The following is a 21,098-nucleotide window of genomic DNA, read 5'->3' as shown; positions in this document are numbered from 1 at the left end:
TAATGATGAACACATACTTTATTTAAAATATTTAGTATTCTGACTGAATAGTGACAAGTGTAAGCATATTCTCCCTCCCCCTTGATATATATCTGTTCTGTAATGTCTTTAGAGGTAACCACTTAGTCAATTAGCATACCTTTATGACAACCTGAGGTAGGAACTGTAGCAGACAGAGATGATAGAATTATGTTGATTAGGGAATCCTGTATTTGTGAGCATAGATCAGTATAAGATAGAACTCAGTAACCAGGTATGAAAAGTTAAAAGATAGAAACTGAGAGAGGAGACATTACTTCTGACGTAGCAGCAGAGAATGCCTCCTCAGGCAGTGTAGCCCTGGTAATTGAAAAACAGTGTGGGGCAGGAAAGGAAAAGAGTCTTAACCTCTGTGAGGATGGATACAGTAGAGGTGCTCCTTGACTCAGGGTGGGGTCATGTCTCCAAAGGCCCACTGAGAGTTTGAAATACCGTGTCAGACATAATCGCATGTGCCTAACTTACTTGAGGCGCATAGTGCTCTGTACTGTCTGCTGACTCAGTGAGCTGTATGTCAGACTCAGTGAGGCTGTGTGTCTGACTCAGTGAGGCTGTGTGTCTGACTCAGTGAGGCTGTGTGTCAGACTCAGTGAGGCTGTGTGTCTGACTCAGTGAGGCTGTGTGTCAGACTCAGTGAGGCTGTGTGTCTGACTCAGTGAGGCTGTGTGTCTGACTCAGTGAGGCTGTGTGTCTGACTCAGTGAGGCTGTGTGTCTGACTCAGTGAGGCTGTATGTCCGACTCAAGAGTGCTGGCTTCCCACACTGCCCAGAATCTCATCAGAATCTCATACTGCAATCTTAGAAGAGAGCAAAGGAAAAAATGGAAGGATGGTTTCTATTGAATGTGTATTTGACTTTCTCAGTGAGAGGCGGGGTTGCCTACAGAGCATCCCTTCTCTGGAAATGCATAGAATCATCTAGGTCATGGTCTGGGGGCTCCAGATTCTGTGTCTGTGACCAGTTCCTGCCAAAGGTGCTGCTTCACCCACCTCAGTACACATCCATTAAAAACCCACTTTTTCTGTTTTTGAGACAGGTTCTTTTGAAATAGGTTCTTAAAATATAGATCTGCTTGGCCCTCTCTTTCCTCAGTATATCATGGGTTTGAAGCCACCATACTTGGCCTGAGTACTTTTAGACATATGATTCACATATGATAAGATACGCATAAGTGAAAGCTAACATTTAGTGGTTTTCAGTCTATTCAGAGCTGTGTTCCCATTATCACAGTCTATAAAGTTTCATCACTTTCCAAAGAAAACTCCTTATCTTTTAGCGTTCACTGTGTTCTTAACACTGATAGCCACTAATTTTTTGACACTAAAGTATGTTTGCTTATTCTACTAGACATTTTATTAATTTAAAGGGGTTGCATAATATGTAGGGTTTTTTTTGTCTGTCTGTTTCACTTAACATATTTTCAGGTACTTCTAGTACTTTATGACTTTTTATTGCCATATAATTTTCTGTTTTATGGATATGCACATAGTAAGTTTGATCCACTTCTGTTTGAAGTGTTGCTTGTAGGGAAGGGCTCCTGCTGTCTCAGTGTTCACGTGACTGCAGTCCTGTTATCAGTGGCGATGTTTCCAGACCCCTCCACTCATGACTTCTTTTTGCCTGAGAAAATTTTTGTGGCTTCGAATGTAGTTATATAAAATATGTCTGCAAATGAAGCATTAGCAGATAATAAATCACAAAACAACAGTTCTTCAATATGCATATAATTGAACATTTATTGAAGGGAAAACAAGTTTACCAATGCGATGGAGATACTTTTTAATTTTTACATAAAGAAATAAATTTTGGACTGGAGAGATGGCTCAGTGGTAAGAGCACTTGCTTCTCTTGCAGAGAGCTGAGTTTGATTGCCAGCAACAACATGTTGGCTCAGAGCCATCATTAACTCTAGTTTCTGGGAAGCCAATGCTTTCTTGTGGCCTCTGTGAGCACCAGCTCATGAATGTATACACACACACACACACACACACACACACACACACACACACACACACACACACGGGGCGGGGGTGTGGGCATTTATTAGAACTGCTTACAGGCTGTGGTCTAGCTTGTCCAACAATGGCTGTCTGCCCGTGGAAGGTCCAAGAGTCCAGTAGTTGTTCAGTCCACAAGGCTGGATGTCTCAGCTGGTCTTCAGCATACGTTGGAATCCCAAAGAAGTGTGCTGTAATGCCAGTGAAGGAATGGACCTGTCAGCAAGAGACATAGCAGGTAGTGAGAGGACACGCTTCATTCTTTCCTGTCCTTTAGATAGATAGACTGCCAGCAGAAGGTGCGGCCCACATTAAAGGTGCCTCTTCCCACCTCAAAAAATCTGGATTAGAAGGAGGTCTTCCCACTTAAAATGATTTAATAAAGAAAAAACAAAAACAAAAACAAAAACAAAAACCCTTACAGGTGTGTCCAGCAATTTGGCTTTAGTTAATTCTAGATGTTGTTAAGTTGACAACTAAGCCATCCTACCACCCCTGTTACATTCTTATGGGTCATCCCAAGAAATTTTGGTTTTAGAGGGGTGAGTGCTCCTGCTGGGAGCCACCACAAACATTCCATTGAACTGGAAGCTCAGACTTCTCCCTGGTAGGAACAGGAAGCAAAAATTTTCCTAGTAGGTCCCTAGGGGTGATAGTGAGTGGAAGTATTCCTTTTTCACCCCTTGATTTCTGGACCTTTGGATCCTGGCTATGGGCGAAACCATACCATATATTGGATGCTGATTCATAGCATGTGCTGCCTGCCTCCTGGAGAACCCTACCCTCAGCCCTATAGGCTGTTGCCATCTAGTTGACGCTGTAACTCTGTCTTTAAAAGTCTGTCTGTCTTTCTTTCAGTCCAGCTGCTTTAGGATGGCAGGAAACATGGTAAGGCAGGTGGATTCCATGATCTCACATTTCTCTGGCCGAAAAGTGAGATCCTTGGTAAGAAGCAATACTGTGTGGAATACAGTATTGTGGTAGATCAGGCATTCTCTAAGTTCCCGTATGGTGGTTTTGGCAGATGCATTAGGTACAGGAAAGGCAAATTCATAACCAGAATAAATATCTACTTCAGTAAGGACAAAGTGCTGTCGTTTCCAGGGAAGAAGTGGTCCAGTGTAGTCAAGTTGACAACCAAGAATAGCCATCACAGCATACATGCAGGCAAACATTGATAAAAACAAATAAATCTTTTTAAAAAAATTATAAATCCTCCTGAGAAGTTGATATTGCAAGATCAACATTTTTCAGAATTGATAATTTTTTTTTTTTTAAGCAACTTCTTTTTCCTTTTATTGAGATCTCTATGCCTAGGAATATGCTCTAACACTCTCTACTCATTTTACCCACAGATATCATATTGCCATAATATCAGTTTATCTAATCCAAGCATGATAACTCATAACAATTGTATCAGAACTATTATTTTTCTTTTGCATACTGTGGCTTGAAAACATTATTTGATATTTGAATTGTTTCATGATATGAAGATAATACAATACTATGATCAGAGCAGTCTTATACACAGAGACAATATTTGTTAGCAATCTACTGTGAAGCTCTATAAATGAATATATCCATTGCAGCAATGGAAGTTGGATTTTAGTATGTTATATAGTCAGTATAGCTAAAAGTATGTTTTAGCATGTTAAGCTAGCCTAACCCATCACAAGAGAAACAGACACTAAAGATAAGAAAACAGAAGACATATAGTTGTATGACCTCATACTTGTTTCACGTAGACTTAGTTTTCTTCATTTTAAAAAATGATTTATGTTTATTATTTTTGTGTTTTATGTAATGTAGTCAGTACTTTGTAGCAAGGTGTGAATTCTGAATATTTTTATTTTATAATCATTGATGCTGAGAATGCCACTTTGCATAAACATATAACACAAGGAGTATGTTTAGGGTTATTTCTGAAATTATTGAAAAATTTGCCCTAATCTCAAGCCAAAATTTGTCAAACAATTTTTGTGAAACTCATGTCAACAATTTACATAGTAATGTTTAAATTCAAACATTCTAATATACAACCCAAACCTATACCAATTTGATACCTACTTGTTAAGGAATATTGTCAGAAAATATTTTTCCTCATTAGTAAACTATTATGTTTATGTAACAGCAAAAACTTTTCTATGTGCAATAAAAGCCTTCCAATTCATAAAATACTTAGGCAGTATGTAGGGTCTGTATTCAAAGTGCATGTTGTGTGTTCAGAACCAGGTAGCAGTGAAGTTGCACAGTTCAGCATGGGTGAGTCCTGGCAGAAAAAAACTCAGATTCATTATGCATTTGGTGTTGAATGTTTTTATGGTTATTGGATGTTCAGAAATCTTTCACTGTTGTCAAATTTTTTATGAACCCTTAAAATTAATGTGATCTCAATGTATGCTGTGACCATAGTTTAAGAAGTGTGCTCCTTGGGGCTGAGGAAGTGGTTGAGTGGACTAGAGTACTATAAACAAGAAGGCCTGAAGTTGAATCTCTTGGATCCATGGTAAAACATGTCTGGAACCCCAGAATTATGGTAGAAATAGGCAGATCTGGATGCTTGCTGGACAGCTAGCGTGGACACATGGTCTTAGTTTATTTTCCTGTGGAAAATACTTGGACAAAAACCAACTTAGCTCATAGTTCACTGTTATAGTCTATCATGGCAGGCAAGTCAAGCTCTCAGGAGCTTGGAGCAGCTGACTACATTATGACAGAAAAGGGCAGTGAGGGTAGGGTATGCATGCTAGCACTCAGCTTGATTTGATTTCTACAGTCTTAGACTGTCCTGAATCCTCTGCCTAGGGAATGGTGCCACCTGTAGTGGGTAGGTCTTCCCACCTCAGTTAATGTAATCAAGGTTATACCCTATGGCAGTGGTTTTCAACCTTCCTAATGCTGAGATCCTTTATTATAATTCCTCATGTTGTAGTGATCCCCAACCATGAAGTTATTTTGTTGCTACTTCATAACTAATTTTGCTACTGTTATGAATCATAAAGTAAATATCTGATAATATAGGATATCTGATACACAATCCCCAAAGGGGTCATGACCTACAGGTTGAGAGCCACTGCACTACAGACATGCTTAGAAACCCATCTCTTGAGTGAGTCTAGATTCTGTCAGGTTGAGAACATTAAGCATCACAGTGAGCTTTTAGGTTTAGTGAGAAAAATAGGGTGGAAAATACATTCCATCTCCAAGCTAGGAAATAAGCCTAGCAGTTTTCTGAGAACCAAACTCCAGTCTCCAGTTAAGAGCAGTAAGTCCTCTTAACTTCTGAGCCATCTCTCTAAACTCCTTTTGTGGACTTTGATAAAAATTGGATTGTTAATGTTTTTGTGACTCTCTTATAAGTGATAGAACTTGCTTTTCCTACTGTTTTCAAGGTTTTTTTGTCATCTGCCTGCCCAGCATTTTTTAAATTATTGTCTCATTGTGGATTGATTGAGCTTCTTGATTATGTAGATTTGTGGTTTGCATCAAGTTTGGGAAGTTGCTGGCCCTTATGTATATAGTCAGATAGTCACTCTGCCTGTCTTGGCTTTTTTTCTATAACGTGTTGTTTTCCTTGATAGTGTCGCACACACAGATCCTTCATCTCTGTTTTTTTTTTTCTTACTACGTTTTTCATTCTGATCTTTAGACTAGTGATTTCTTAAGCATTTATTTATTTTTATTTAAAATTTTTATTGTTATCTTATTTGTATGTGTATTTTACCATCGTGTATGTTTGGCTACCAGGTAGTGCCCATGGGGGTCAGAAGAGGGCATGTGACCCTCTGGTACTGAAGGGTATGATAGATATGTGCCTTCAAATGGGTGCTAGGAATTGAGCCTGGGTCCTCTGGAAGAATAACCAGTGCTCTTAACTACTGAGCCATCTCTCCAGCCCCCAAGCCATATTTCTTAGTTATGTTTTTGTGGGGTGGTGTCGGCTTCTCCCTGGGGATGGCAGAGAGAAGGCATGTTTTCAAAGATCACTTAGCAAAATTGCGGGGACCCTTTTCTTCATTAAGCACTTGAGTTAGAAAGTCAGCAGTTTATAGACAGGGAGGAAATCAACTTAAAATGTCCTTAAAGTGTGTGTGTGTGTGTGTGTGTGTGTGTGTGTGTGTGTGTGTGTGTGTGTATGTGTATGTGTGTGTATGTATTCGCATGTGTGCATGCATGCGCGTGTGTGTCCATGTTTTTGCCCATGGAGGCAGGAGATCCACCTTGGATGTCATTCCTCAGATGCTGTCCACCTTGTTTTTTCAGACAAGGCATCTCACTGGATCCCGAGGCTCCAGATTAGTCTATGGTGGCTGGCCAGTGTGCATTAGGCTCCTGCCTGCACTCCCCCAACACTGGGACTACAAGCCCCTGCCCCCATGCCTGACTTCATGTGTGGTTTCTGTGACTTCAGATCCTCCCAGGGCAAGGGTGGGGAGGAGGCTTTGCCATTCCTTGGGGTGAGGCTGTCATCCTTAACATGGCCTTGTGGTCAGCACTCATCCATTCAGTACTGCATTCACGCAGGGCTTCCTCTGCTCCCCATACTCGGGAGATAATTGTTTGCAGGTTCTGCTTTTAGAAACTTATCCAGATCACATAAGTAGCATTTTTCTCACCCCAAATGGTATTTTCTGTGCTTAGAGAGGTGAATACTTTGAGACATGGCAAAACTAAGCAATAATGTTTTGTTAGGAAATAGCTGTAGTTTCCCCTGGTGTCTCCATTTCCTTAGTTGTGTTTAGATTTTAGACTAACCCATTCTTCCGGTACGCATTCTTTGTTGCATGTGCCAGGTTTGGTTGACTTCATTGAATATGTATGTTTGTACTGATCTAGTCTTTTGTCATAAAGTAATGGACGTAAAACAAGATGTAGCAAATGGCTGAATGTGAATACTGGAAGAAGTGTGGTGGTCACGAACTCTTGAAATGTGAAAGCTACCATAAGTTTCAATTTATGGAACACTTGTTTTCCAAGGCTGTGGATCTTTCCATTGACGAGTCCAGCTTGACAGGCGAGACAACTCCTTGTTCTAAGGTGACAGCCCCACAGGCAGCCGCTGCTAATGGAGATCTTGCATCCAGAAGTAACATTGCCTTCATGGGAACACTGGTCAGATGTGGCAAAGCAAAGGTATGGTTTTCTCTTGAAAAAAAAAAAAAAAAACAGTTTCTTCATTAAAATTTTTTTTTTCTATTCTTTAAAAACGTTTAAAATCTATCTGTGTGTATATGTATATGCATGTATAGGCATTTGGGCACCATGGCATGTACACGGAAGTCAGGACAACTTTGTATGGAATCACTTGTCTCTAGCTCTGTGTAGCTGCAAGGGTTCAAATGCAGGTCATCAGACTTGGCAGCAAGAGCTTTTAGTTGCTGAGCTATGCCACTGACCCATCTTTTTTCTATTCTCTTTTTTCCCCCTCTTTGGTTATTTTTATTTTTATGTTTTAAGTAGTACTGTTATAATATTCTCACTATGTGTTTTTTACCTAAGGATGTATTTCAACTATTTTGTTTCCTGGTTTCTAATAGTTTACCAATATAAAAGGCACCATTTGGGCTGGAGAGATGGCTCAGTGGTTAAGAGCACTGGCTGTTCTAGAGGTCCTGAGTTCAATTCCCAGCAACCACATCGTTGCTCACAACCATCTATAATGGGATGTGATGCCCTCTTCTGGCATGCAGGCATGCATGCAGACAGAGCACTCCTACCTAAAAGCAAAATACATAAATAAATAAAATTTTAAAAAAGGCACCATTCACTGATACAAGTGGGGGTGGAGTGTGGGACTACTAGAAGCAGCATTATATGTTTATTGAGTATAAGACATTTAAATTTTAAAATTTGGGCCTCACATTTGGGTCAGTTTGTTTCCAGGGCCTGTATTTTAAAGGGGTAAATATTAATAAGAGTAACATAAACATGTACATTTGCAAAGGGAATCTTGAATATATATATATATATCTCAATATGTGTGTATACACACACACACACACACACACACACACACACACACACACACACACACACACACACACACACACACACACACGTCAATCCCATATCTGGGGATAAGACTGAAGAAAGGAAGTAAAAGATCTTTGTTCTCTACCTCCCCCCTTTCCTTTTCTCTTTCTTTAGTTCTCAGTGATTATGTCTGAATATAAATGGATTTCCCTGGTTTCCCCTTTAGGGTATTGTCATTGGAACAGGAGAGAATTCTGAATTTGGAGAGGTTTTTAAGATGATGCAAGCAGAAGAAGTGAGTACTGACTGTCAGCTGTTTGCCTCAATCTCTGATTTTCTGTCTTATGTGGTGGAAAAGTAAGGAGTTATAGATTCTTGCATGTACTGCTGAAGACTGTTTTCTTCAGGATATTGCTAATTTTTTTCTTACAAACACAATTGGAAATCCTAAAATTGGAAGGGCCTGAATTTACATTGTCATTATTATGAAAGGCTTTTATTTTTATTAATTGTTTATGTTAGAAAGAGATTCATAGCCATTGGATAGGTGTTATTGTTACAGAAAATGGTTCTGTTCTGTTATTACTTGGGGTGAGGATTTACCCTAATGTGTAGCATGTGCTCAGCACATGTTCTGCCGCTGATGTGCACCCTCTGCCCCTAGGATTACTGTTGATGTGCTTTTAACTCAGGTCATGTCCTCTACCCCAAATTTTAACATAATTTCCTGTGTGTGTGCGCGCGCAAAATGCACTCTGTAAATGCTATGTTCTTCCACAATCATCTGGATTTCTTAGCTAAATTAGCAAAACTCCAGTTTGTGGCATTATGTGGAACAAGGAGCTTGGTGGGGGAAGATCAGTAAAGAAGATTCACAGATCGGGTAGGCACAGAATAAAACAAAAACTTGGGTTACTGGTCATGGTTGTGAGTACAGAGGGGAAAACTGGAGGATGGCAGGAATAGCTGACAGTAATGGGAAGTCTGGGAGACAGTGACAGGAGAGATTTTGACTTAGTGGGAAGCATAGCGAGAAGCCTTTTCACGGAAGCCAGGTCTTTAAGGGGACGCTTTCACTGCTTCCTGCGTGAGCTACACCAAGTGAGCATAGGCCTCAGTTTCTTCAGGGAGGGTGGGGTGTTAACATCTAGAGAGTTGTGGGCTTAACTCAGGAGTGTGCATCCCAAGTGGTTTGCAGAGTTCCCGGCACCTGGAAAATGTGTCCAATTGAACTTACTGTGGCAATCTTCTCTAATTTGTCAAGGCACCCAAAACTCCTCTGCAGAAGAGCATGGACCTCTTAGGCAAGCAGCTGTCCTTTTACTCCTTTGGTATCATAGGTAAGAGAAGAGTGAGTATGTGTACAGTTTTTACCTGTGTTTTCTTTTCTTCTTTGGACATACTTACTTTGAACATACATGGATGCCAGAGGACAACAGTCCCTCATCGGGTTCTGGGGATTGAACTCATTGTCCGGTGTGGTGGCAAGCCCCCTTCCTGTGCCATTTCATTGCCTTCTTGGGTTTTCTGTTTTGTGTGTTAAGGGTAGAATTACTTTGCTCCCATGTTTCCTTTTAGCTTAATACTCATTTTTTAAAATTATAAAACCAACTCTGGGGACAGAGATAAAACCAGAACTGTGGAATTTCTATGTGTAGTCAGTGAGTATTCCTCTAAACATTTTAGTATGTCTTTCTAGTCATGCTCGTGTTGATGGCTCTTCTCAGTCTTGTCTCTCTTTCTCTTTCTTTCTTTCCTTCCTTCCTTCTGTCTTGAATGCTCTATCATAATGTTTTGTCATTAAGTTGATAATGACCTAAGCAGATTTAAAGGTAGTGTAGTGTTCTGTTTTCTTGATCTATAATCAGGCATCTTTTCAGATATTTACTTAGATTTTCTGATTGGTTTTAATTCATATGAATTATTCTTCCAGTGCAGATCATTAATAACTTATTATAACCATTGTTCATTTCTTTGGGATACATTTTTATAAGTAAAATTATTGAAGTAACAGCTGTCCAAGTAATTAAGTTTTTGATCATCCTAGGAATATCCCATCCTCCCATTTATAAGAATGTGTACTTCAAGAATAGTGCTACAGGGCTGGAGAGATGGCTCAGATGTTAAGCGTACCGACAGCACTTCCAGAGGTTCTGAGTTCAATTCCCAGCACCCACATGGTGGCTCACAACCATCTGTAATGAGATCTGGTGCTGTCTTCTGGCCTGCAGGAATATATGTAGACAGGACACTGTATACATAATAAATAAATAAATCCTTAAAAATACAACAAAACAAAGAAGAATAGTGCTATAGCCAGGCAGTGGTAGCACACATCTTGAATCCCAGCACTCAGAGGCAGAGGCAGGTGGATCTCTGTGAGTTCAGGCCAGCCAGGTCTACAAAGGAAGTTCAGGACAGCCAGGACTACACAGAGAAACCCTGTCTTGAACCCACCCACCACCACCACCCTCAAAAAAATTGTACTATAGATTAATTTCTTCTTGTTTAGCTTTTCACTTTGCTTGCTTTTTGGTGCTGGTGATTGAAACCAGGGCCTCACACATGCCAGTCAAATGTTCTACTATAGAACTACTTCTAGTCACTATATAAGTTTAAATTTTAATGCTCAATTTTACTACTATGGTAACATGTAAACCATGGTGACTTAATACTTATTTTGTAGCCAAAGATGACCTTGAACTCCAGGCCTTCCTATACCTCTCAAAGGCTGGGATTGCAGGACTATGATACTGTGCCTGGCTTACTTTTCCTATTTCATTTCAAGATTATCTGCTTCATAGCAAGGTACTGATGCCTGGAACTGTAAGTCTAGAGGAGGTCATAGGCTAAGTTAGAGGAGGGCCTGCTGCTGTTATTTGCTAAATGGACATAGTATCAAGCTGCCTTCTGAATACTTATTCCTATACCCTTAGACGAGTGCAGCTCTCATCTTCAAAGAGAAGCTACTTTTTTGTAGTAGACAGTGATTAATAGACCCATCTGGTCCAAGTGCAGAGTAAGTGGCTGGAGTGCTCATCCCTAAATGAGACATCTATAGCATACTCCCATGAAGGCTTAGGGAGGATTATAGAAGAGGAAGCAGAAAGTTTGTAAGAGTCAGAAATAGTCTTCAGAAGGTGACAGAATCCAGTGATCCTGTGTCATGAATGCAGAGCAGCTATAATTACCTGAATGAGACCTGAAAGAGATCAAGCCATTGAACATTCTGATACGGAAAGGCTCATGAAGTTCCTCTGTCTAACTGAAGAGCTGTTGGCAATCATGGCTGCTGGGTAGAGCCAGTTTTCTTCAAGGGTGTGGCCCCTGGTAGGTTGTTCACGCTTTAGTGGATGGCTGTTCATCTATGTGCATAAGAGCAACACTAATTTGGCTCAGTGGTTTATAAAAGAAACACAGACTTGAAGCTGAGGGGACATATGTGTGGGAGTATGTATCCAGGAAGGAGCTGGAGGGTAGCTAGGATAAAACCACATTATATACATGTGTGAAATTCTCAGAGAACAAATAAAAAATACCAGAATGAAATGGTAACTGCTTAAGGAGAAAGCTATGTTTTCCTTGCTTTAAACATTGTATAATATATAGATGGCATCAAAAAATTGCATGGAACTGTGTAAAAACACCTTCTGTTTCTATACCATCAGTTAATTTAAATTTAAACAAAATACTTATTTTTAAAATTATGTAGCTTAAGTTAGAGTTGTAACTTTGTTACTCAAAAGTTAATTATTCAGATACTATTACTTTTATAATCCATTACTTATTTACTGTTTTGAATGACATCTTTATCATATATACATGGCACATATATTAATTTAGAATTTTAATGTGGAATTTTTCCTAATTCTCCCACTGTTTTAATTATTATAGTTCTTAGTGTTTTAAAGTCAGTAATGCATTTTAAAGCAATTTTTCCCCTTTTGTAGTTTCAATGAAACAATCCCTAAAATATCTGTTTTATATCTATATGGTGATCAGTTGTCACCTTAGGAGGCAGGAAGGTAATGCTTTTGCTTTTAACTGGTTTATATTCCTATAACTGCTTTTATTTGGTTATTGCCATGTCTTTGTGCTTCTAGTGAATTTGTTAGCAAGAAAGCTCAGTCTCTGTGAGGTAGTCCTAAATATATACCTTCATAGGAAGTACGTACTTCATGCGCGGTATCTCATATTGATTTATGTAAAGTTAAATTACAGTGTTGTTTGTAAAGTTGAGAGTCAGTGTGAGACCTATGTGTTTATAGCTCTGCCTCCAATTTCGTCCTGTGAAAATGCTGTCAGTGTTCTTTGAACTGTTAGTTTCTGTTTTGAGAGATGAGTGGGAGCATCAGAGGCAAAGGAGAAACTGTATTCTCTGCATATGCCCTTTCAGGACATCCTCTAGGGATATGCTTTCCCTTGTAGGCATCCTTGAGCTGGTTAATCTGTCCTCTGTAGGTGATTATATAGAAAAGGGAAAAATAAGTATTTGATCTTGTTCTAGGTATCATCATGTTGGTTGGCTGGTTACTAGGAAAAGACATTCTGGAAATGTTTACTATCAGTGTAAGGTAAGTTCTAGTATTTGTAGATTCAGTTTCAGTTGTAGATTCTTGTCTCTTCTCTGGTGGAGTTCATTTCGTTATGGAGATTGATTTTATGTGGAACCCATAAGAATATAAAACATTTCTACTATGTTTCTACTTAAATAATTTAAAAGCCAGATTTGTTTTTGTTATGTGTATACTATATGTATACATATTAGATATACTATATAAATATATTATAACTATATACATATGCACACACATATATACTATATAGTTATAATGTTTGCCTCACAAAAGCTATATATTCAAATGATCTCCTGGGAAAATGGAAGCATACTTATTTGTCAGTGGAGAAAAAGCATACTTGACTGTTAACTCACTATTACATTTTTGCATGTAGGTAGACAAGGAATGTTCGAAAGCTCATGGTTTGCAATAGAAAATCACACTGTATTAATTGAATAATCAGCCTCCAAAGAAAAAGAAAATCTCTAACATCAAGTATCCTTTGTCATCCATGGAAGAGGGACAGGTTATTATAGAAAAGCATCAGAGAACAAAGAATTTCTAGAAATGTAAGATCTTGATTGCTGAAATTAAAAATTCGGTATGAAGTTCAAGAGAGAAAACAGAAAAACAAAGAAACAAACAAAAAAATCCATGAAAGAGATAATAGTAACCCATAATGAGATAGAAACAGAGAAGAACAATGTCAGGAACTGTTATTTCCAAAGGAGAAGTAAGAGAAAACCATGCAGGAAACAGTGTGGGTATCTTCTCAAGATAAAGTGCAGTCTGGGTCTGTGGTGACTGAATGAATTCATCGTATACCTAGCTAGATGGAAAAGGTTGCAGGCTACACACCGTGCATCATGATGAGGTTGAGGAACACAAGCCATCTACAAAAGAAGTATAGTTAGGTTGTCCTCAGACTTGTCATTGATCTATGGATTCCCACTACAGGTTGTACTAAACGCTTTAACTCAGCTCTTCACAGACCACATCCAGTCTCTGTGTCCTGAAGACAGCAGGGCCAGTTTAGAGTGTCCTGCAGCAGAGCAGTAGCCCTTCACTCGGGCACACAGACTTGGCGGTTCTGAGTTCTGGGATTACCCTGGTTACAGTTAGCCTCATTCACTGCTGTGTGCTTGCAAAGATGCAGGTGTAGTTCAGAGTCACTGTATCTAGATATTATATAATTTTGACTTCTTGTAAGATAATTATGATTTTCTTAGACCAGGGAAGGATTATCAGCCATCTCCTTTATTATAAATGGTGTGGCCCAGCAACAAATTGGACAACACTTCATTATCAGGTCACCAGGGAAACAGAATTAGAAAGTTAATCAGGTGAAGAAAGGGAAACATTTTATTTACTTTTCATCTGTAGCAATATCAGATTACATTGTAAGATGGTGGGACACTGATTATCAACAACAGAGGAAAATGATTGTAAGTCTGAAGATTAGGCCTAGCCCTAGTATTAGTTCGATCAGTTAAAAATAGCAGATGCTCAGGATATTTATGAAGGGAAGAAAAGGGGGAAAAGATGATATGTGGGTATGTAAAAAAGGATAAAACTCACCTAGTCAACTTAAGGGAAAGAAATTCTGAGTAGCTTCTCTGTATAGTAGACCAGGATGGAGAAGTTCAAATATTAAAATAAAACAAAAATTAGTATTTCCAAAGGACAAATTGTGTACATTATAAGGAATATATAGGAAGAAGAGAGTGATATCTTCTCTCAAAGGTCTTTGTGACAAAGTAAAGGAGCTAGACCACAACCTGAAACTTGTTTTAAAAAGTGTGTGTGTGTGTGTGTGTGTGTGTGTGTGTGTGTGTGTGTGTGTGGCATTAAATATGAAATAAAAATGGGGAATGTGTTTGTGATACTGTTAGCATATGATAGGGCCAAGTTTAGTTCTTTAATTTTTTTTTTTCTTTTTAAAGTAATTCTGGTCATAAGGATTCACAGTATTACTTTTATTATTTCTTTAGGATATGTCAACATTCCAAAAATTAAAAAAAATTAATAGAATAAAAACTGTGGTTGCATTGGACTCAAGTATAAATATATGATTCATGGTGGAATCTTTAGTGATCTAATTTTTTTTCATTTCTTGAAACATTTTGCTTTTATTACTTTAATAATTTGTTTAACAATGATTTCTATATGTTCCAAAAATGACTGATGTAAAAATGTAGAATGATAGAATTGCCTAGAAGTGGAAGGTTGGTGTAGTAATAAACCTTCAGTATCTTATAATCCTTTAGGGTTTTTTGATTAGTGTATCCCATTACCATATAAGAAAGTATAAAATAAATCTTAAAGATGGTCTTTATAGGTTTGTGGGGTTTTTTTGTTTTTATTTTTATTTTGTTTGTTCATTTGTTTTTGAATCCCCTAAATTTTTTTCAGGCATTCATTGAACTAAAGTGAGAATTTTGGAGTTGTGCACTATAATAGCAAAGAGGAAAACTGACAGATGACTAAATAATTACCAGACAAAAGAGAATGCAGAAAACCAGATAGAAATTCTTTAGGCTGTAAAAATGGGTGAAGTTAACCATGCGGTTGAAGTATCAGGGCTATAAACTCCTGAGGTGATGAGTGAATTGTGTGTTTCTAGGGACAAAATGAAAAAGACCATTTCTCCTGGTTATTTTTGCAGCAAGGATATTATCATGTAATGTCTCCAATATGAATCTAGACCATCCCTTTTTACCAAAACTATATATGATGATAGTCTTTCATTTTTAATGATGCTTATTTTGTTCACTTCATACTTTATGTGTAAGTGGAAAAATATCTAGAGTATAAAGGTGATTACAAACAAATGTATGCAGAAATGGGAAAATTACCCTATAATTGATGTTTCAAAAATCTAAGAACAGAAATATTTCAGTTAGATAAAATAACTGCAAAAGTAGCTGGTTGGGTATGGTGAATCATGTCTGCTACCCAGCTGAGGCAGGAGGATCATGAATTTGTAGTTAGTCCTGGGTAATGAGACCCTATCTCATAAAAAGTAAAAGCAACCCCCAAACCCAAGCAAACACACAAAACCACAAGACTGAACCAGGATTCACAGAAGAACCAGGATTGTAAGTTAGAATCTGCTAGGGATGTGTTTTGAAATGTTTACACTGCATTATTTTGCAGTTGAACAGTCCACTGTACCTCAAGGATGTTACCCACTTCAGGTATATAGACTGTCAAAACAAGGAATAGTTTTGGATTAAGATTAAAGAACTCTAATGAAGTTTTTCATAATCTATTCTTCAGTATGTTATTTGTAAAATGACTCAAGAGCAAAAGCTTGAGAAGGCTTGTTAGGTATGGATTATAAATGATGATGTGCATTGTTGTTGTTGTTGTATAGTAAGACATAGTGGAAGCAGGAGAGCAAAGGATTTCATTTCACCATGCTCAAATGAGAGACAGAAGGTGTGCACGTGTTTAACCCTTCAGGGTGCTCAGTCTGCTAAATATTTTTGTAAATGTTGCTTATTTTCAGCCTTTATAATCAACCTGTAAACAAAGAATAAAAATGTAAATTATGATTAGAGAAGTAGAACGGAATGTTAATGTTAGGAAGTAGGAATAGCAATATTGTTGTGACGTTAGTCAACGTAAATTTTAATACTGTGTATCCATTGTTTATAGTTTGGCTGTAGCAGCAATCCCTGAAGGCTTGCCTATTGTGGTCACAGTGACACTAGCCCTTGGGGTTATGAGAATGGTGAAGAAAAGAGCTATTGTGAAGAAACTGCCTATTGTTGAAACGCTAGGTAAGTGCTGTGAAGAGCACTGAGGTAGTGAGCCTTAGTTCACGTGGTGGAGTCACTGCACTTTATAGTTTCTCTGTTCCTAACGTTATAATGATGTTGGGGTCAAGCAGTGATGGACACAGTTTTAACAACCCAAATAAGCAATTAAAAATTCATTTCTTAATCTTCATGCATTATGGAATATGCTAATGCTTAGATCATATTTTTTGATATCTATATTGCAAATGAAGTCTTAGAGCAATATTAATAGAATTTTTTTAATATTGATAATTACAGAACTCAGTTTCCTGCTTAGATTGACTTTGTTTATAGTAAGAACAATAAGTATATCCTGGTTATATTGATTGAACAACTTTATTCTCAAAATATCACAAAACTTCTTTTAAAAGTAGTGTAGCTATCCAAAAAATGTTTTTAAGTTCAATTTCTTGTTTATAATACCTTGAAAATCCCTGACTGAAGAAATTATGTGGATTCACATGTCAGAATCTTTTAAAATTCCTAGAAAATGTATTCTGAAGTCATTGACCAAAACCAATATGAAGTAGCTTTGTAGGAACTAAGAAAAAGTAAGCATCTAATTTTTCTTTCTAACTTCAGAAACTTTACCTTATGACGAAGCAAACATAATGTAAGAAATTATAATGACCAATGACTTGGGAATTCAGAGTAATAGAACACCGTTTCTAGATGTTTTATTTCTTTTCTAAGTTGACCTGCTTTTCCCTTGATTCTTGTGGTGACACCCTATGATTTATTTTTAGGCTGCTGCAATGTGATTTGTTCAGATAAAACTGGAACATTGACAAAGAATGAAATGACCGTTACTCACATATTTACTTCGGATGGTCTGCATGCTGAGGTATTGAATTTTTTCTTTTTAAAACAGTCTTCCCTCTTAAAGAAACCCAGTGTTTAAAATGCTTACCAATTCTAATGTTTTTATCTTCAAAATCTCTTTTTTTTGGTTTTTCGAGACAGGGTTTCTCTGCGTAGTTTTGCGCCTTTCCTGGAGCTCACTTGGTAGCCCAGGCTGGCTTCAAACTCACAGAGATCCGCCTGGCTCTGCCTCCTGAGTGCTGGGATTAAAGGCGTGCGCCACCATTGCACGGTGTAAAATCTCTTTTCTTTACATGTGATCTTATCACTTGTTTCACGTTGTGTGTACAATTTAGAGTCTTGGATCCCTTGGCATCTCTTTAAATCACCCTCCATCCACTCATCACCAAGTCTTGCCAGTTTTGACCTCCTAAATTACCTTCCTGGGTTTCTATCTTATAGCAGCCAGCTTCTCCAGGCCATGTTACACGTCTCTCACCTGGCCTTCCGATACATCCTTTTGACTAGTCTTTCTGTATTTATTTTTGGTTCTCACACTGTCTGTTCTTTGAGAGCCATGTGTAGAGATATAGCACATCACCCCCAAGTTAATTCAGTGGTTCTCCACTGTGCAGAGGATTCTGAATTGTGGCTCTTAGGGCTCTGTGTGGCCTTTTTCTTCCCTTTCTAGCCTTAGCTATCCCCCTTCACTCCCCTGTGTATGGTACATGGTATACTAGCTTCATAGTTCTTTCTGTGTGACAGAATTTTCCCCATGACCTTTGTTGCTAGTCCACTGTGTCAGAAAGCTGAATGCCTCTTTTTCTTCAGTATTGATTCTCTGCACTCTTCAGGGAAGTCTTCCTGAGCACTGAGAACTGGCCCTGTGCCTCATGTGTTCTTTGTATTCCAGTCTTTATCCCAGCTGAAAATTCCTTCCCACTTTCCTATTAGATGATGAGTTAAGAGCAGGAGCTGTGTTGACATATCACAGTAAATACTTGAATGAATCAATAATGAATGACTTTATAAACTTACATATTGACAATCTCTGTACTGTACTTCTTCCAGAAGCTGGTGGAGGGCTACTTTTAGGCCCTCCTGGTTTTTGCAGACTCTCTGATTAGAATATTCTTTTTTTTTTTTTTTTTTTTTTTTGGTTTTTCGAGACAGGGTTTCTCTGTGTAGCTTTGCGCCTTTCCTGGAACTCACTTGGTAGCCCAGGCTGGCCTCGAACTCACAGAGATCCTCCTGGCTCTGCCTCCCGAGTGCTGGGATTAAAGGCGTGCGCCACCACCACCCGGCTAGAATATTCTTAATAGTAGTTATTTTTTTAGTAGATTTTTAAAGTTTACAGGTAATTCATCAAAGAAAACAAACATTAGAAAAATTGACAGAAGTCTGTACTTAAGTTTGTTTAGGTCTGTTTTACATAGTCCTTAAAGTGAGATTGTTGAATGCAGGTTATTAGGTTTGGTCAGGGATACCTAAAGCTATATGTGTTCCTTTTTCAGAAGGGTGGCTGGAGTTACCTGTGTTTGTATGCATGGCAGACAGGATATTAGTTTCTCTTTAGAGTCTATCATTTTATGTCAAACATTAATGATTTGTCTTTTTTTTTTGTTCTAAGCTTTATTATTTTCATTATGATAGTTGTTTACCTAGATTCTAGCCACTTGGGATACTTGGCTTGTTTCATGTATGATTTTTTTTGGGGGGTAGCCTTGTATTGTGCTGTCAGAGCAGCCTGTCATTTCCAGGGTGAGCCTTTCACTGTCCCTAAGGCCATTTACCTGGAAACCAAGTTCCAGCTAGTACCTGGTCTCGGGTATGGTGAGAGGCTAGACATGGTAATAGTGGGTTCGAGTTTTTTTTGCAAGCTGTAATGTATTGCTATATAAAGTTAAGCTCAGTTATATAGAGATTTTCCATGTTTTTTTTTTTTAATCTTATTTTTGTAATGAATCATTGAGCAGACAAAAATATCTTTTTAGGTTAATTAATATCCTAAATAGGATTTCTGTTCCTGTAATATTAAATTGTCTGTTTTAGATTTATTTTATTGTTAAGCATTTGTATTACCAACAGTATGACTAGAAAATGACATGAATATAGCTCAGGCTGTTATTTGATTGCCATTAAGTCTTATTACTGTACTGTTTGTGTTATTAATCCTTAGGTTACTGGAGTTGGCTATAATCAGTTTGGTGAAGTAATTGTTGATGGTGATGTTGTTCATGGATTCTATAACCCAGCTGTTAGCAGAATTGTTGAGGTAAAAATATATTCATGAAGTTAACTTAGTGCCTAATGACTTAAGCCAGAGTGATGCCTTTATAGTTGATATGCATTTCTTTTAGGCGGGCTGTGTGTGCAATGATGCTGTAATTAGGAACAACACTCTGATGGGAAAGCCAACTGAAGGAGCCTTAATTGCTCTTGCGATGAAGGTATGTATTTAGTATCTTTGGCATGTGGGCTATTACCCTGCTAGCAGAATATGAGGCATTTCAGATTCATCATTACTGTGGTTTTAGGTATTCAGTAAGACTCATTTTCCATTTTTTTTTTTTAAACTGGCATTGGGGATCAATTAAATATAGAGAACAGACAGTTTCAGAGATAGATGTGTTTTTAGTATTGAGATCTGTATGTGAAAAGCTTGTAAGTGTGTGTAGTTGCTGTTAAATACTTGTACATGAGTAAAAGATAATATTCTGGAATACTTTTGTACTTTTATATTAGTAAAAGAAAAGGTTCTCTAACTACATGTAACTCATGTATAAGTCTTAATGCAGTTGTAGGAAATCAGTTTTTTCCTTCTAATCTTTGCTTCCTTTCATCCATTTCTCAAAGTGAGTGTTATTAAAATCTGTTTGGGGGAGGAAGTATTGTTCCTCTAATCTGTTCAGATTGAGCCTACCCTAAATTTACATTTCTTTCAGTGAGAAACATGGTATTTATATAACTAAAACAGCCTTTCCCACTTGTAAGAATAGTTTGAGAAAACACTGAAATTTAAATGAAACAGTATTTTTCAATGTGCAGTTACTAGGAATGAGAACCAGCATACAGTTGCAACTTAGTGTAGCTTTTAATTCAGAAGATGATCACTGGATTTGCTTAGTCATTTGTTCATTTTAATATATATATATAAAATAGAGATCGAACCCTGGGCTTTCTAGATGCCAGGCAGGCACTCTAACTCTGAGATAAACCACTGCCTAGTAGTTTTAAAATATATGTTTTCTCTATAGAAACCTGTAGTTTTCTATCATTTGGCCTAAAACTGAAAAAAAATGTATAGCTTTTGGAAGATTAATAAAAACATGGAGCAGGTGTCAGGTTATTTCCTGTGTTTCTGTTTAGCAAGCTACTAGCTTCTTCCTAGAGGCATTAATCCTGACATCCTTGGAACGAAGAAAAGGCAGAGCAAGATAGTTAAATCTAAAACACTGAGCAGCCATATCTGTCTGTCTGTCTGTCTACATATCTTGAACAATGCAAGTGGAGAGCTGGAGGCTTGATGTTAAAGGACAGAGAATGTTTAGTGAGGATAGCTAGGAAGGAGCTAAAATGAAAGCCCGAGGGAGGAACTAGGCATGGAGTGAATGGGTCATGGCTAATTGTCTGGCTAGTGTGAAAGGAATGAAAGGTGCTTGTGTAAAGAGGGAGATTGTTAAATAGGCTGTAGTTTGGTAGTTATATGAATACCAAGAGAACTCTGAACATATTTCTGAAGAAAACAGATGTTAATAACATGGACTTTTGACTAGTTGTAAAATACATGTAGATATTTGGAAAAAGAGGCAAAGATATCAGAAAGGATTAAGAGTGAGAACAAATACATGACATTAGCAGTTACTAGTTATAGTGGGGCGTGTTGTGTAACAAAACTTCCTAGAGAGACACAACACACACACATA

At 37.9% G+C, this 21,098-nt stretch overlaps 1 protein-coding gene across 2 annotated transcripts in view; it reads left to right on the top strand.

Annotated features, from left to right (window-relative positions):
* Positions 1-21,098, top strand: part of Atp2c1 (ATPase secretory pathway Ca2+ transporting 1) — a 92,638-nt gene that overhangs the window by 43,870 nt on the left and 27,670 nt on the right. For both annotated transcript variants that reach the window (XM_037207890.1, XM_028869885.1), the window contains 8 exons: positions 7,014-7,169; positions 8,236-8,304; positions 9,274-9,349; positions 12,517-12,583; positions 16,229-16,353; positions 17,118-17,215; positions 19,352-19,447; positions 19,533-19,622. In XM_037207890.1, coding sequence (XP_037063785.1) covers positions 7,014-7,169; positions 8,236-8,304; positions 9,274-9,349; positions 12,517-12,583; positions 16,229-16,353; positions 17,118-17,215; positions 19,352-19,447; positions 19,533-19,622 — 777 coding nt within the window. The remainder of the gene's footprint in view (positions 1-7,013; positions 7,170-8,235; positions 8,305-9,273; positions 9,350-12,516; positions 12,584-16,228; positions 16,354-17,117; positions 17,216-19,351; positions 19,448-19,532; positions 19,623-21,098) is intronic.

The sequence above is a fragment of the Peromyscus leucopus genome, chromosome 7 (assembly GCF_004664715.2).
Source record: "Peromyscus leucopus breed LL Stock chromosome 7, UCI_PerLeu_2.1, whole genome shotgun sequence".
In the NCBI taxonomy this organism is placed as follows: Eukaryota; Metazoa; Chordata; class Mammalia; order Rodentia; family Cricetidae; genus Peromyscus; species Peromyscus leucopus.
Note: the sequence above shows the minus strand (reverse complement) of the source record. Positions and strands in the feature narration are given on the sequence as shown.